This window comes from Otolemur garnettii, unplaced genomic scaffold (genome assembly GCF_000181295.1).
Source record: "Otolemur garnettii isolate 467f Iridium unplaced genomic scaffold, OtoGar3 scaffold00044, whole genome shotgun sequence".
NCBI lineage: Eukaryota > Metazoa > Chordata > Mammalia > Primates > Galagidae > Otolemur > Otolemur garnettii.
The window spans coordinates 6,734,973-6,750,013 of record NW_003852439.1 but is presented as its reverse complement, the minus strand read 5'-3'; the positions used below and the strand labels follow the sequence as shown (position 1 = coordinate 6,750,013).

The window sequence follows — 15,041 nt, the reverse complement described above, 5'->3', positions numbered from 1 at the left end:
TGTGTGTACATGGCTAGCAGTGGTCCCCACCTAAGGGAGACTCTCTCTCTGGCAAGATACACATTCACTTGCCACGGTGCTGAGGCAACACACTTAGCTCAGATGGGACTTCTGCCTCCACTTTGGCCCTGATCCCCACACAGTGCCCTTGGGTAGTGTCCATCCTTCCCCTGAATCCCCAGTAGCTACCCTGAGCAGGGCATCCAGCAGGGGAGCACTTTCTGTCCTTCAGGATGCATTTGTCTAACCACATGGCCATGCAGAAATGGGATGGGGGTAAGTTCATGGGCTCTAGAGATATGGAAAAACTCTGTCATGTTCTCTCCACCTAAGTGACACCAACCTTCCTGGCCCCTCACTATCTCGACATGGCCTTTGAACAGGAAAAACAGCCCCCAAACAACTGTGATCCTTTAATTCAGCGGGAACCTGAGCCTTTCTTTCTCCAAGTGAGCCAGTTGGGGACTGTGGTTTTACAGGAGGCACCTGCTACTGAGCAGCACTGGGGCCTGGTGGGCCAGCAGAGCCTCCCCACAAGCATGGTAGTAAGGGGCTGCTAAGCTGGCTAGGGCCTGGTGTCCATATCCACCTTCCTCAGACACTGCCACCCCCTCCCTCAATCTCACCTGCACAAAGGGGAGAGCAGCCACCCTGAGCAAAGACCTCCAAGCTGGAGCCCACACCTGAAGGAAGGACACAAACCTCAGCCTCAGCCTGGGCCTGCATGTCCCAATGCTCACTATCTGAGACACAAACGCACAGGGCTTAAGTGGCCCCTGGTGCAGCTGCTCTCTTCTCTGTAGGCAGCCCAGACTAGGAATTCAAGCGTCTAGCCTCTTGTGGCAGCTTAGGAAAAGGGCCTCTTGCCACTGTGGGTTCTAGCTAAAAAGCGTCCTTCTAATTTGAGCGATAGGACCCCCCTAGTGCCCAATTCCCCCCAGTGATTAGAGAGGGCAGTTGACAGGTAGATACTAATAAGGGAAATCCTGAAGCCCAACACCAGCCCCCAGCCAAACTTCTATGGCCAGCATCAGAGACCAATGACTCTTCCTGACCCTTCTGCAGAACCAGCCCTTCATCGTAAGAAGAACAAAGCAATTCTGTCTGTGAGGGGCCCAGTGTGTTTGACTGGGTGACTACTCCAGGGAACCACCTAGCACAATCCAAGTCTTTCAGCATCAACCAGTCAGGACACACCAGTCAGATGACACCATCACCCTCTGCTGGGAGAATACTTTTCCAGGAACTGATATCTACTGTCTAAAAAAAAAAAAAAAAAAAAAAAACCAACCAATTTAACCATGGGGAGCTGGTTATGTGGTATGTTCACTTTGGCTAAATTCATTGAGGTATGCACAATTTGCGCACTTTTTTTTTTTTTTTTGAGACAGAATCTCATTTTGTCGCCCTCGGTAGAGTGCCATGGCATCACAGCTCACAGCAACCTCCATCTCTTTGCTTAAGCGATTCTCCTGCCTCAGCCTCCAGAGTAGCTGAGACTACAGGCGCCTGCCACAATGCCCGGCTATTTTTTTGTTGCAGTTTGGCCAGGGCCTGGTTCCAACCTGCCACCCTCGGTATATGGGGCCGGTGCCCTACCCACTGAGCCACAGGGGCCGCCCAGAAGTGGATGTTCTTATCCATAAGGTAGTGAGGGAGAATTCAACAAATTATGAGGCAAATTTCCAAACACACCCCCTCTCCCACTTCAGCCTCCAGGAGTGACTGAATTGTAAAGAAGTGTACTCCCTTGCCAGGCTGCGGGGGATCAGACAGCCAGAAAAAAGATGAAAGGGCAGGCAATCAATAGCAGAGGAGGTGCAGGATGAGAGAAAGCAGGAGCTTGGGCAATGTGAGCATCTTTAAAGGCACCCCCCCACCCCCACCCTCACACAAATACACACAAAGACACAAGACTAGAAAAGCTTCATTTGCTAAGACCAAGTTCCCTTGTGAAATAACCCATTCCCAGATCAATCAGGTAAAGAGGTCTCAGGGACACCCCTCCTCACAGAACTTGCAGTCAAAAGTCTACCCTACAAACTAGAAGAACTTTCCTCTCCTCCCGTGCACCAACAGTTGGGAGAAAAAGCCCTGTTTGAACTGTCCAGGGACATCTCACTAGTTGAAACCCCTCTCTGTGAAGCCTTCCCACCCACTGCTGAAGAGCTCATAAGAATTGTTTTTACCCCCACATTGTTTAAAAAACAAACAAGAACTTTCTTGCCTTCTATGAAACAGTGCTTTTTTCCTCTCACCTCAGAAGAACGGACATGAATCTATGATTATTTTTGGCCTCTTACTGCAGTCCGGGACAACTGTAAACTGCTGACAGCAGTCCCATGCACCCCACTTCCCTTTCTGACCCTTCTGCAGGGCCACAGTAAAGGATCCACAGCAGGACCCAGGCCAGGGTGGGCCAGAGGAAGCCCACTGGAAGCCTTCACTCTACAAGGCAAGGGGACCAGACTTCCCCAGAAAGACGCCCACCAGGCCTAGCCACAAATCCTCTAGGGGCTGGGCGCCTGGGGCTCCTGGAGGGGAGGGAGGCTGGACGCCTGAGCGGCTGGCGGTGACATCCCCATTTTACGGATAAAGACTCCGAGTGGCGAAGGACCTACGCCAGCCAGGGAGAGGCCACTGGGACACCCTCTTTCTCTTCTCTTGTCTGCACTGAGTCTCGCCGAGTACGGGGAGTTCTGGGCCCTGTGGGCCCACAGCCACAGCGGCGGCTCCCCAAGGTCACCCCACGCAAATGCCGGCCCTCCCCCCAGTGCTCACCGGCTGCTTCCCGGGGCTGCGCCCTCGGGCGGCGGGGTGGAGATGAGGTTGGGGACCGCGTTGGACGGGCCTGGGGGGACCACAGCGCTCGCGGCCCCCAGCCCCGCCGCGGCCGCGCCGCGGGACACAAGCCCCATTTCCGCCGGCTCTGCGCGTTGCCACGCGACGGTCCGGCCCCCAAAGGCGCCCGGGCTGCCCGCCGGCTCGGTTCGAGCGTTCCGCGCGCGCAGCGTTTGCACGCCCGCCCCCAGCTGCCAAGCCTCATTGAGCTCCGATTCCTCACCTGAGGGACCGAGCGGGCCGGACCTTTGGGAGACCCAGACCCCGCCTTGCTCCCATCCTCCCAGGGTGAAAGGACCCCTAGGCCCTACGTGAAATACCAGAAGGAGCTTCCTTCTCCCCAAGCTGTTCCCTTCCTACACTGCCCTCTGCAGAGGAGCTTGCTCCCAGGTCCCCCAAGGCCAGCGGTTCGGGAAGTTTGAGCGAGCCCTGAAGGGCCAGCCCAGAGGCTGCAGCTGTCTGACTGTGGGGAGGGCACTTGCATGCGGCCCTGGTTTCTTCCTGCTCCAGGGAAGGACACCGCTCCCTCATTTGGGCCCGTTGCGTTCCCCACCCTGACATACTTAGGGGACCTGTCAGGCGCCAAGGCACAGAAACAGGCCCTGTCTCCTCCCAGCTCTTTCCCATGAAGACTCCTGGCTGGGCCCCAGACTCACTGAGTAACCCAAATGTCTCTCAGACCTCATTTCCTCACTTGTAAAATGGTAGGAAAGGGTTAGGATCCATGGTTTTTCTCACTTTCTTAAAGAAACATGAGTCTATCCTCATAGGAAGGCTCCCCTGCAATAGCCATGACCCCGGAGCTGTGTGGTTCCCATTGGCATAGGAGAAAATAAAGGCTCAGGTAGCCTTCATTCGTGTGGCAGTGAAAGAGAGGGCACCAAGACTCCAAACTCAGCCATGTGTGACCAGGGTACCTCCAGGGCTACCCACCATCACCACCTCCCCTTACCTTCAGTAGGCCCAGAGAAGCTCTGGACTGTGGGTGCCTCGAAAGTTGAGGACACTGGGGGACCACACCCCTCTCTCAAGCTGCCCAGCCCAGCCACACCCTCCCTGCCTGGCTCTGATTAGGAGGTTGGGCTGGGACACTTGGCAGGAGATCCTGCCCGGATACTACTGGAAGGTGACCTGATGGATGGAGGATCTCAAGGCTTCCACTGCAGGCTTGAAAGTTCAGGCCTCCTGGGACCGGAACCAGTGTCTGAGTGGACATGGGAGTGATAGCACAGAGTCCAGAGGGAGGCCTGGCAGACAGCTGATTCATGGTTGCTAGTGAGATAGGGACCCTTGCCAAGAGGAAGATAGAAGGTTAGGCAAGGGCCAGGCACAGTGGATGCTCCTGGTGAGGAGGGCACAGCCAGCAGTCCCAGAGCAGAGCATCCCACCAACCATGTACATTCCTCTGATGGTAATCCAAGGGTCTAGAGGCTGGCCTCACCTGAATCCACCTCAGTATAGCCATCCCTGGCATTTGACACCAGGATTTGGCCCTAGAGTGTACAGAATACACCCAAGGGCTGCCTCAGGCCCTCTGACACCAGGCAGATGAGTGGCCTAGCCCAGGGAAACAAGGTAACCTGGCTCCCCAGGGAGCCTAACAGCTGACGGGCATTGCACATGGCTAAACCCCTGTGCACAGTGATGCTCCATCAGTCCCTGGAACCACCCAGCATTGAGACTGAGAGCAGGGGCTCCCAGGTAGAGCCCAACATGGGCTGTACTCAAGTCCAAGCACATAGTCCCTCAACAGGAGGGCTGTGGATGCCTTGGAGGGAACAGAAAGGTGGCTACAGACCTGAGGGCTCCCAGGCAGTATACTGCAGTACATGGACAGCCCAACAGATGAACTTGCTGAGCACTACAAGCCCCAGCACTGTCCCAGCCACATCCTCTGGAAGAAAGATTCTGGCTCCAGGATGAGGCAAGGCAGAATGCACATGGATCATCCCTCATGGACACAGGGGCAGCTCCAGCTGTCAGGAAGAGCAGGCTGTCTGGGGGTCTGGGGGGGCAGTGCAGGATCCACCTGAGCAGCTGGGAATGCCAAAAATAAGTAGAGTCTCAAGTGGGTCCAACATGAGTTATGGGCCCCAGGGGTCAGCAGGTCAGCATAGGAGACTCAGAAGGTCAAGGAGCCAGGGCCAGGGGTGGGTAGGCAGAACCGGCTCAGCTTCTGTACAGCTGAGCCAAGTTGGGGGCTGCAAGAAAGAATGATACACAGCTCGGCACCCGTAGCACAGTGGTTACGGCGCCAGTCACATACACTGAGAGTGGTGGGTTCGAACCTGGCCCAGGCCAACCAAACAATAATGACAATGGCAACAAAAAATAGCAGGGCATTTTGGTGGGCACCTGTAGCCCCAGCTACTTGGGAGGCTGAGGCAAGGGAATCGGCTTAAGCCCAAGAGTTTGAGGTCGCTGTGACACAACAGCACTGTACCAAGGGCAACATAGTGAGACTCTGTCTCAAAAAAAAAAGAAAAAGAAAGATAATGAGGGGTGGTGCCTGTAGCTCAAAGGAGTAGGGTGCCAACCCCATATACTGGAGGTGGAGGGTTCAAACTTGGCCCTGGCCAAAAACTGCACCAAAAAAAAAAAAAAGAAGAAAGAAAGATAATGAGGCACCACTGTGTGCCAAGAGGCAGTCAGTACTCCTGGCCCTTCCAGGCAGTGTTGGTGTCCTCTCATTTCACAGAGAAGAAACCTAAGGTACTGGGTGACAAGGCTGAACTGGGTCCTAGCTGTGTTCCTCCAGGACCCCAAGTGGCCTCTCAGGAGTCATGGCACCTAAAACTGAGTCTGAGAGATGCTTGCTGTGGGTTTTCCCAGAGTCCAAAGTGAGCATCACAGCATCCCAGGGTAGGGTTAGGGGTGACAGCAGCGTTTCTCAAACTCCTCTTGCCATGAATTCTCTTCCTTTCTAGGGGTGGCCATCCTCTCTGCCCCCAGGCCAGGGAGACTTCCAATCCCTAAAAGGTAAGGTGGGAAGGCCCACGCAGAAAGACTTCCCTGGGCTCTGCCCCAGGGCTGGATGGCTGCAGCCTCTGTGGTGAGAACTAGAGCCTGAGAGAAGAGAAGTGGCACCTGAGGTTCCCAGGTAGGGACAAGCTGGGCATAGGGGTGCCAAAGTGGGCCTTGGCCGTGTTTGAACATTGGCCCGGGGAAGATCTGTGAAATGTACGTGGAGGCCCCTGGGGCTTCACAGTGCTGCTGCATTCCTGATTGGGGCCTTCGCACAGGCTGTGTTGCCCTACACCTGTTCCAGCTGCCCCTGGTGGCTGGAAGCCACTCAGCCAGTCCTCCTCTCTCAATAAAACACTCTCGTGATGAGGCAGCCCCAGGCCACCCCTCCAAGCAGGGCCACTGTATTTGGCCATGGAGAAGGTGACTGCTGGTTGGAGTCTGGGGGCAGGCCATGCAGGAGGTCAGTCCTGCCTCCCCTAGCCGGTGATAGGCAGGATGGTTCCATTTCTGTACGTGTGAAACTGCATGATGCTGCCCAGCAGAGCAGCCTCACCTCTCTGCCTGGAGAGAGAGGAGAATTGAAGTACAATAGACGTGTCAGGGTGCTGATGGAAGGCTACAGAAAGGGTGTCTCCTGCAGACCTGGGGACCCTCTGGACACCTGGCTCTGCTCACAGCCCCCTATAACCCCACCAGGAAGCTGTGGGTAGGTGCCTGGCTGGGACCTGTCTGCCCCAGTCTGACCCATAGCACTCCTTGCCTGGCTGGCTGCACTCCACCTCCAGACACCTTGAGGCAGGGTGGGTGGCCGATGCTATCACCACCAAGTACAGGGAACAAGGCAGCCTCAAGTCCTGGTCCTGCTGGCCACAGTCCAGCCAGCCCAGCCCTAGCTCAGAGAGCTGGTGCAGGCAGGACCTGCACCTTCTCAGAGGGCAATCTGGGCTCCAGGGGCCACTCTTGGGTGGGCTTGGAAGGTGTAGCCCACTCCTCGGGGACAGTAGTGATCAGCTGTGGGGGGTTCTGCAGGCTCCTGCCCATCCACCCTCCATTCCCTGCCATGGGAAGGCCAAGCTAGGCCAGGCTGGGTGGGAGGCAGCGAGCTGTGAAGGCCACTGATGCCTATCATGGCTGCAGGGGCTGGCGGGGGCCCAGCAGAACCCACGCTGGGTAAGCAGCCCTGAGCCACAGAATGCAGGGGGCACCGTTTAACTACAGGGAAGGCTGACATTAGTGCTGCCTTGCTGGACTTGGGGGCTGGAGAATGCACAAGGGATCCCTGCCCACCCCCAACCCACAGAACATAGGACAGATCATCCTGAGCAGCCCCAGACCACACATGCCTGCCTCCCACCTCCCTTCACCCAGTACCCTATGCTGGAAACCCCCACAGCACCCCCAGCCCCTCCAGGAGAGCCCAATCCGCGGGAGGGTTAGGATTCAAAGCTCAAAGCCCAGACATCATCTTCCTGTGACAGAAATTTCTGAGGGGTGTCTGAGTAGTTATGCCAAACAACAAAGGAAGGAGGCTTAGACAGGGGTGAAAGGCAGTTTCTATTTTAATGTCCTCAACTATGATCAATAAATAGCTGTGACCTCTGCTGTCCCTGGGTGACCCCAGAGACAAGCCTTGGCCACAGCTTGGCAAGGGTCTATCCACATGCAGGCCAAGGCTGGATGGGTCCCAGGCCTTGGCTATGGGGCTGAAGCAGGGGCAGAGGAGGGGGGCCCAGGGCTGCAGGAGTGGGACCAACATGAGTAGACTACAAGAGCTGGGATCAGACCTTGGCAACTGGGGGACTTGGGAGGATGTCTTCAGGGTGCTGAGAGCTCCCAGCCCCAACACAGGGGCCCCAGCCACTGCCAGCAATCGGGTCCTCAGGGGCCTGCAAGGGGAGGCCTGGGGGTGGGACACTGGAGTCTGCCTCGCACTTGGTGGTGTGGCCAGAGAAGGGTTCTGGTGCTGGGGGGGCCATCATGCTAGGTGACTCAGGGGTCCCTGGGGCCAATACGGGGTGCAGTTCAGCTGACCCCCAGATCCCCTCAGACCTCTTGGTGGGCATGCGTTTCACAGAGAGGTCAAGGGGTGTGTCTGGCGGTTGCACAGCCCGCTCCAGGGCTTGGTGAATGGTGAGCAGCTCAAGGCGGATCCTGCCCAACTGCTCCCTCAGAGGTCTTGGGGCCAGGCCTCCTGCAGGTGCCAATTGCCCCAGGCGTTGCTCCACCCTGGCGAAGTCGCCCAGGGCCCGTGTCAGGTCCTCACCCATGTGCCCTGGGCTTCCTGGCACTGGGCCCCGAGCCTGTGGGAGGAGGGAGCCCTGGGGGCCAGTGGTCTCAGGGTCTGTGCCCGGGTCCTTGTCCTCAGGCCAGAGCACGGCAGATGGGGCGGTGGGCAGGCTGTGGGGTAGAAGCTGGTGAGAAGGCTGTGCTGCCCCACAGTGCCCCAGCCCCACTCACTCCCCATGTGCTCTGCTCCCCATAGCCCCCCATCAGCCCAGAGCCTGGGGACCCCAGAAGATAGGCCTCTATACCCTGGATCCCAGCCACCCAATCAGCCCTCAGACCCCACCACCCTAGACCTGGGAGCCCAGTACACCCACCTGCTCTGGGAGCAGAACCTGGCCAGGTCAGGAGAGGTCTTTGGGAGCTCCAACCTGCTCCCCAAAGGTGGCCTCTTCTTGAGGTCATACTGGGCAGTCTGCTCTAGCTCCCCCTCCTGCCCTGGGTCCCTAAGGGTGCTGCAGGGCCAGGGCCCCCCCAGCAAGCCAGGATCAAGCATCCTAGGGGGGCCCTTGGGGCAGGGAGGGGCCTTGGCAGAGGCAGCCTTCCCAGCTGGCAGTCCTAGAGCATGCTCCAGTAGCAGTGGGCAGTATAGGCGGGGGGCCAAGGCTGGGCGTTCAGCAGGCTGCAGGGCTGGGAAGGCTGTGGCTGGGGGCAGCAGGGGCCCGGCTGAGGCCAAGAAGGGCACATGGGCTGCAGCAGCCAGTGAGGGCCCCAAGTAGGAGAAGAGGCCTGGGCTGAGAGGGTAGTTGACTCCCAGCAAAGACAGTTGGAGGCTCTGGGCCTCAGAGAACTCTCCTGGTGTGGGTGGGGGGTAGCAAGGGGCATTGCCCTTGGGGCCAGATGCAGCCACATCCCCCACAGCTGTGCTCCTTAGGCCTCCACTCACCCCTGGCTTCCAGGACTCAGCCAGGAGCCCACCTGGGCCCAGACCCTTCTGGGCAGCCCTAGCCGCAGCAGGTAGGGACCCTGGGGACCCCTTGGCCCCAGGTTTGGGGCCCCCACTATGGTGCAGGGAGAGGATGTCAACAACTGCCAGGTCAGGCGTGGTGGCTCCTTGTGGCTGGCTGCCAGGGTCTGAGGAGTCTCCTGGGAGGGGAGGAGTGGGTGCATGGGGCCTGGGTGTGGCAGGAGCGCGGCGGAACGCCCAGTCTGGGGAATCCAGCAGCAAAGACAGGGAGTCTTTGCAGAGGCTGTACTTCATGTGGTTGTATAGGTGCGACTTCTCCAGGCAGGTGAAGGGGCACTGGAAGCACTTGTAATTGTAGGGTTTGCCCCAGGGCCGCGGGATGTAGTGTGGCTTCTTGGGCTTCCTGGACCGTGCCCTGGTCCCTGTGCACACTCTGCTTGAGCCTGGCTCTTGAGACATTGCAGCTATTGGGCAGGCCCAGGCAGGGCTGGGCACCACAGCCACCTGCAGAAGTGGGGGCCACCATCAGAATCAGCTCCGCCTCTAACTGACCCTCCCAGCCTACCTTCAGGATTCCCTAGGCACCAGTGGCAAGAGCACAGGTGTCCCCGACATCTGTCCTGCAGCCCTCACCCTTCAATTCCTCTACATGCACTTTCAGGGTAGCTAGATGTGGCAAATAAAAACACAGGACGTTTAAATCTGACTCAGATAAACAGTAATTTTTTTCATTTTTAGTATGGCTTAGGTAATATTTGGAACAGACACTAAAACATTATTCGTTGTTCTTCTGAAATTTAAGTTTACCTGGGCATACTGGGTTGTATCTGGTGACCCTACACAATTCCCCACCCCTGAGGCCACCCAGCCACAGGCCAATTTCTAGGATAATTCAGTTTGCATCCAGTTCCCCAGCACCAGGCAGGCTCCTGACAAGCACCCAGAGAGTGATAGAGCTGGTCCTACCCCGCTCCGGAACCCCTTGCCCTTGCTGAGCCCCTGCAGTAAAAGACGCTGAGATGATAAACCAGCAGAAGGCCCTGTGTCTGTGTGCACACATGCATGCACACCCGTGCATAGGCATGAGCCTGCTCTGGCGGGTGTCAGGTGGACACTGAGGGTCTCTGGGGGGGCAGACCAGGCTGATGGGAGTGGACCTTACAACACGGCCCCACGGTGCAGCCACCTGCTCAGCCCAGCTCCATCTGGGTGGCTTCAGGCAGGTTGGTGGCCAAGCCTGCAGCGGCCACGCTCAGCCAAGACCCGCTTCTCCCCATGCCCCACACATTCACTGGTAAGCTGCTCTGTACTCCATCTGGGCCGCCACCTGGGCTGTCCACTGCCCCAGCGTGTGTCTATGTGATTGTGTGGGGTGCACACAGGCTTCCGGTGTGTGCACAAGCACAGAAGGCTCCTAAGGTGCCCTCACACTGTGTGGGGAAGCACAGCCTCTGCACCACTAAGCCAACTCAGGGCTGGGTGTGCCAAGTGCAACCCTGGGCACCCATACACGCATCTCACCCCTACTCAGCGTGGACATGGCTGCATGTCTATTGAGAACACAGCACATTGAGGTGTGGGGAGGCACACAGGCTTATGCAGCATAGCCCATGTATGTGCACATATTACACACTACACCTGAGGGCACATGCAGACTTGGCTGGGACTCACACACAAGGTCACAGACATACTCATGGACACGGGCACACAAGACTCCTCATAGCTCATGGATGACCAGTGGGTGAGTGGGGCAGGGCTGGGCATAGCATCCACTATGCTGACCACCATAATTTTTGTCCATGTAGACAGTTATGTCTGCTGCCCCCCAAAATTGGGTGGGTACCCCTGTTAGGAGACCACTTAAAGGGTGGGTGGAGAGGTGGAGTTGGGTCTCCATTGAGGGGGCTATAGGCTGGGAAGATGGGGCAAGCAGGAACTGACTGGCTGGTTTTCAGCCCAGAGGGTGTAGGGGTTGGAAGAGAATGCTGAGCCTGGGGCTCCTGGGGGCTGCAGACCCAGCCTGGACCTGGTGATAGGTGCAGAGGCAGCCCCTTCTCCCTGTCCCCTTAGATGTGGATGACAAATGGGGGTGTGGGCTCTGGCAACAGAGGCGGCAGTACTGGGCCATCGATCATCCAGCCCTAGAAGCCACACAGCTGTGCCAACTGTTGTACCGCCCGCCCTGCCTCGTAGCTGAGATTGGGAACTCCTTCTGGGCTTCCCTTCAGATCAGATCTGGGTTGGGGGCTTAACCAGGAGCCATCTCAGCAGCTGCTGACCCCACAGGGACTCAGAGGATTCCCGTCACCCACCAGCATGCATGTACAGAGTTGAAGACATCTCCAGACACCAGCCAAATGCACACACACAAAGGGGCATACAAACCACACACATCCGGGCTAGTGGCTGGGTATGGCATCTCGGCATCACTGGGCAGCCTTAACTCTGCCAGCCCAGACATCAGGGCCCCACTGACCTTTCTCAGTCTGGGAGAGAACAGTGGTGGCAGAGGGGGCACATGAGGTCCCACCTCAGGACAGGAGGGGACACTCAACACCTGGGGCCAGAGAAACAGCCACCAGCAGGTCACAGCCCCCTGTTCCCGTTGGCCCTCTTGGGACTTAAGGAGCACCCACCGGCTGGGTGTGGAGGTAGGAGGGACCAGGCAGAGGTGGAGCTGGCTGGGACCCCAGCGCCATTCTTCAGTCCTCCCAAGTCGCACCCTTGAGGGCAGCCCTCCCTGAGGACGCGCCCAGGAGGATCCTCTCACGGAGCCTGGACGCTGAGAAGTGGCGGTTTGGGGCCGGCTGCCGCCTCTCCCCAGGACTCGCTGAGCCCCGCGCCCCTCGGCCCAAGCTCCAACTGAGCTCCCCCCCGCTCCGCCCCAACTGCACCCGGCGCTCCCCGCACCGCCTCAACAGCTACCCCGCGTCCCCCGTGACCCCTGCGCGGAGCAGGAGCCAAGCCCCCGGCGCCGCCAAGTCCGCGCGAAGCCCCGCGAGGGGCGCAAAGTTCCCGTGCCCGCCTCCGCCCGCGCCGGCTGCGACCCCGACCTAAGACAGGCTCAGGGTTGGGCGACGACCGGGATTGCCGAAGGGGAAACTGAGGCCCGCCGCTGGGAGCGGGTCTTGCGGTCACTCACGTGGCAGCGAATCTCCGAAGCCTCCGCCACCGGCCGCGTTCCCCGACGCCGAGTCGCACCCACCGAAGTTGGAGGCAGGAGCGGCGCGCGTGCGCCACGGCGCCGGGCTCCGCGGGGTGCTGCGACCTCCGACCCGGGCTGGCGGAGGAGGAGGTGCGGGGACGTCGGGTGGTAAGAGCGGCCCCCAGGTTTCCCAGACCCTTTGGTACCTACGTCCCCTGCCCCCAAGTAGCCCTCGTGCGCACTCACCGGCCTTGCGCGCCTGGGACCGGTTCTGCGCTCTGGGGCGCCCGGCGGCCGCAGCCGGAGCGGCGGCCGGTAACACCGCCTTGCCGCCCGACCAAGCGGGACTGGCGGCGCAGGTGTGCGCGAGTGAGGGGCGCCTGGCACCGTCCCCGCCCTCGTTGCCTGCAGGCTGCCGCGGGGGTGCGCAGAGGCGGCCAGGTCTCCCGGGGTCCCCGCAGCAGTGTGATGGGGTGTCAGCGGCGGAGGGCGCCAGGAGAGAGGCCGTCAGCACTCATCTGTCAGGGCTCTGGCCCCTGACAGCCGCCTGCCCACCCAAGCCAGGGCCTTGGGGCTGAGCCCCGGGACAGGGGGCCCTCGGGCCGGAGCCAGCCAGGGAAGGGCAGAGCTCAGAGTAGGGAGTCAGAACTGGCTCAGGAGTAGGGTGCCAGAACTGGCTCAGTCCGTGGAGTCTGGCTCTTCCTGGTGACCCCTATCCTCTGTTTCCTTTTTTCACAGCAGGAGGCTAAGTGAATCTGAGCCCCCCTACAGCCCCTGCCCACTGACGACCACCACCTCAGGCTGTCCTGCAGTGCACTCACCTCCTTCTGGGTACACAAACCCCAGCCCTCCCTGCCCACTCTCTTGGGAGGTGCCTCCGGCTGCACCAGACCATGCATTTACCTACTGCTGGAAGGACCCCTCCTGAGGGCACCTGGGAGCTGAAAGGCAGGGCCAGGGAGGGGCTTGAACCTGGAACACACCATGACCTGCTAATGTCATAGTCAGCAAGGCCCTCAGCTTCACTTCCCAGGCTAAAAGATTCCAAGTTGCTCCCTGAGCTGTCAAAACTTAAAGGTCTGTGGTCCCACTTCTCAACTGGGTCCTAGCAGAAATTGGCTTGATCAGCCACTGTGTCCCAGACATGGACACAGATGTTTGACTTTGCTCCCAGGAAGGTATCCTAACTCAGAGATGTGTAACATGGCACTTCAGGTATTACAGGGACTCCAGTGAGAGGGGTGAATGCTGCCCCAGGAGGGCTCTTTAACCCACAGAGCCCCGTGAGGACCCTGGGCTCTCTGTAGGCTCAGCCATAGGCTCCTGGGGTGTCCCCAGCTCAGGTCAGGGGACAGGAGTGCCTTGGGGAAGAAGGAAGGAGAGGCTTCTGGGTGTCACCCCTTGAATGCAGTAGCCAGAGGAGGGCACTGGGTCCAGAGTTCTTGTAAGGCTGGCCCTGGCTTACCTATTTGCAGTGAGGGTGATAGCCAGGGCTTGTGCTGGAAGGGGTCACTATGGTGCTGGCCAAGGATTCTGAGGGTGAGTGCCCCATATCACCTTCCCTGACACAGCCCCCACTCCCATCAGAGAGAAGTCCATGGGCTGGGGCTGGGACTGTGGAGGGTGCTGGGGGTGACAAAGCATGTCAGTCTTCTCTCTGCCTGCCTGGCCTGGCCCAGCTGACCAGCTGACCGTGCAGGCAGCCCCGGGCCGGAGACAGCTTGGGCAGCCGTCATGCCAGCAGCCCTGTGGAGAGTGGGAACCAGGAGGCGGCTCCTGCCCACAGACCCTCTCTGGACATGCTCAGCCGGGCTTGGGCCCCTCATCACAAACACCGACCAGAGAAGCTGGGGACCCAGGTCACACCAAGACGGTGGGAGTGAGGACTCCAGGCTATAGCCCCTCAGTCCCAGGGATGCCCTGTGCCTTCTAGTCCCTCACTAGTCAGCCACAAGCTGATCCCTCTGAAGGTGTGGAAGACACTACAGCTGACTGCATGGGAGATGGGCTGGCTAGAGGCTATGACCATTGTCCAGGGGAAGGATGGCGAGGCCTGGGAAGCCCTGGTCTTGGGATGCCCACCCAGGAGTCAGCATACAGGGAGCAGAGCCCATTGAGGCTTAGGGACAAATGGGCCCTGTGCAGAGGAGGCCAGATGAGCAGGTGGGGCCAGCTCAGCCCAGCAGTGGAATGCTCCCTTGTAGGGCCTTTCTTTGCAGAAGTGTGGGCCAGAGAAGGAAGGGCAGTGTCCAGAGGCATGACTTGGTCACATCTCTGAGCTTCTAGGAGGGTCCATGTAAGGAGGATACTGGCATTGTTCTGGGGTTCTCCAGTTTTCAGCTGGGCTATACCTGGGCAGCCTGTGCACAGGGTGGAGGTTAGGTATGCATGTCAAGCCAGTAAGCTGGTTGCTCAGATGACAATCACCACCATGAATGGCCAGGTAAGACTGGGTCATCAGTACAACCTCTGGCCATGTGCTCTCTGCCCAAGGGGCTCCCTTGCTGGTCCCTCCTGCTGTCCTCCTGTGGTTGTGACCTGCTGCTAGCTCCCAGTCCACACTCCTTGGGCTGCTGCCCCTAATCTGCAGAATAGGTAGTGGGATACATAGTGTTGGGTCACTTCTGGCTTCAGTGGGGTCCTGGGGGGTGAACCTAGGGTACTCTCTTCAGCTAGTCCTGATGCAAGAGGGGGTAGGGACCCATAGACCCTCTTTCTGCCTCCACTCAGAAGCTCATTTCGACCATTAACTTTCTCTGTCTGGTCTGCCCATGGCTGCCCACCTGTCATCTCCATTAATGCTGGGATTGTGTGTGGCAAGGGGGTGGTGGGCAGGATAGAGAGCCAAGACCCAGGGAAGGCAGGGGCAGCAGCAGTTTGACAGGCCAGCAGGGTCTG

The 15,041-nt window shown here is 58.9% G+C and overlaps 2 protein-coding genes across 2 annotated transcripts in view; both read right to left on the bottom strand.

Annotated features, from left to right (window-relative positions):
* PIGQ (phosphatidylinositol glycan anchor biosynthesis class Q) overlaps nt 1–2,919 on the bottom strand; it is a 17,348-nt gene extending 14,429 nt beyond the window's left edge. Inside the window, exons 1-2 of the mRNA XM_023513839.1 lie at nt 2,782–2,919; nt 627–683 (exon numbers count right to left, since the gene is read on the bottom strand). Of these exons, the coding sequence (XP_023369607.1) occupies nt 627–683; nt 2,782–2,918 (194 nt within the window). The 5' untranslated portion in view covers nt 2,919. The remainder of the gene's footprint in view (nt 1–626; nt 684–2,781) is intronic.
* A 4,667-nt stretch (nt 2,920–7,586) lies between these two features.
* Nucleotides 7,587–9,457, bottom strand: PRR35 (proline rich 35). Its single transcript, XM_023513738.1, has 2 exons — nt 8,409–9,457; nt 7,587–8,205 (listed from the first exon to the last, which is right to left on the bottom strand). Exons 1-2 carry the CDS (start codon nt 9,455–9,457, stop codon nt 7,587–7,589), a joined length of 1,668 nt encoding a protein of 555 aa, XP_023369506.1.
* Nucleotides 9,458–15,041: the final 5,584 nt, after the last annotated feature.

Excerpts from the sequence above, each read along its gene's own strand:
- PRR35 (XM_023513738.1), bottom strand. The coding sequence starts at position 9,457 with ATGTCTCAAGAGCCAGGCTCAAGCAGAGTGTGCACAGGGACCAGGGCA. Across the intron at positions 8,206-8,408 it reads AGGTTCTGCTCCCAGAGCAG|CCTGCCCACCGCCCCATCTG; the intron begins GTGGGTGTACTG and ends TCTACCCCACAG.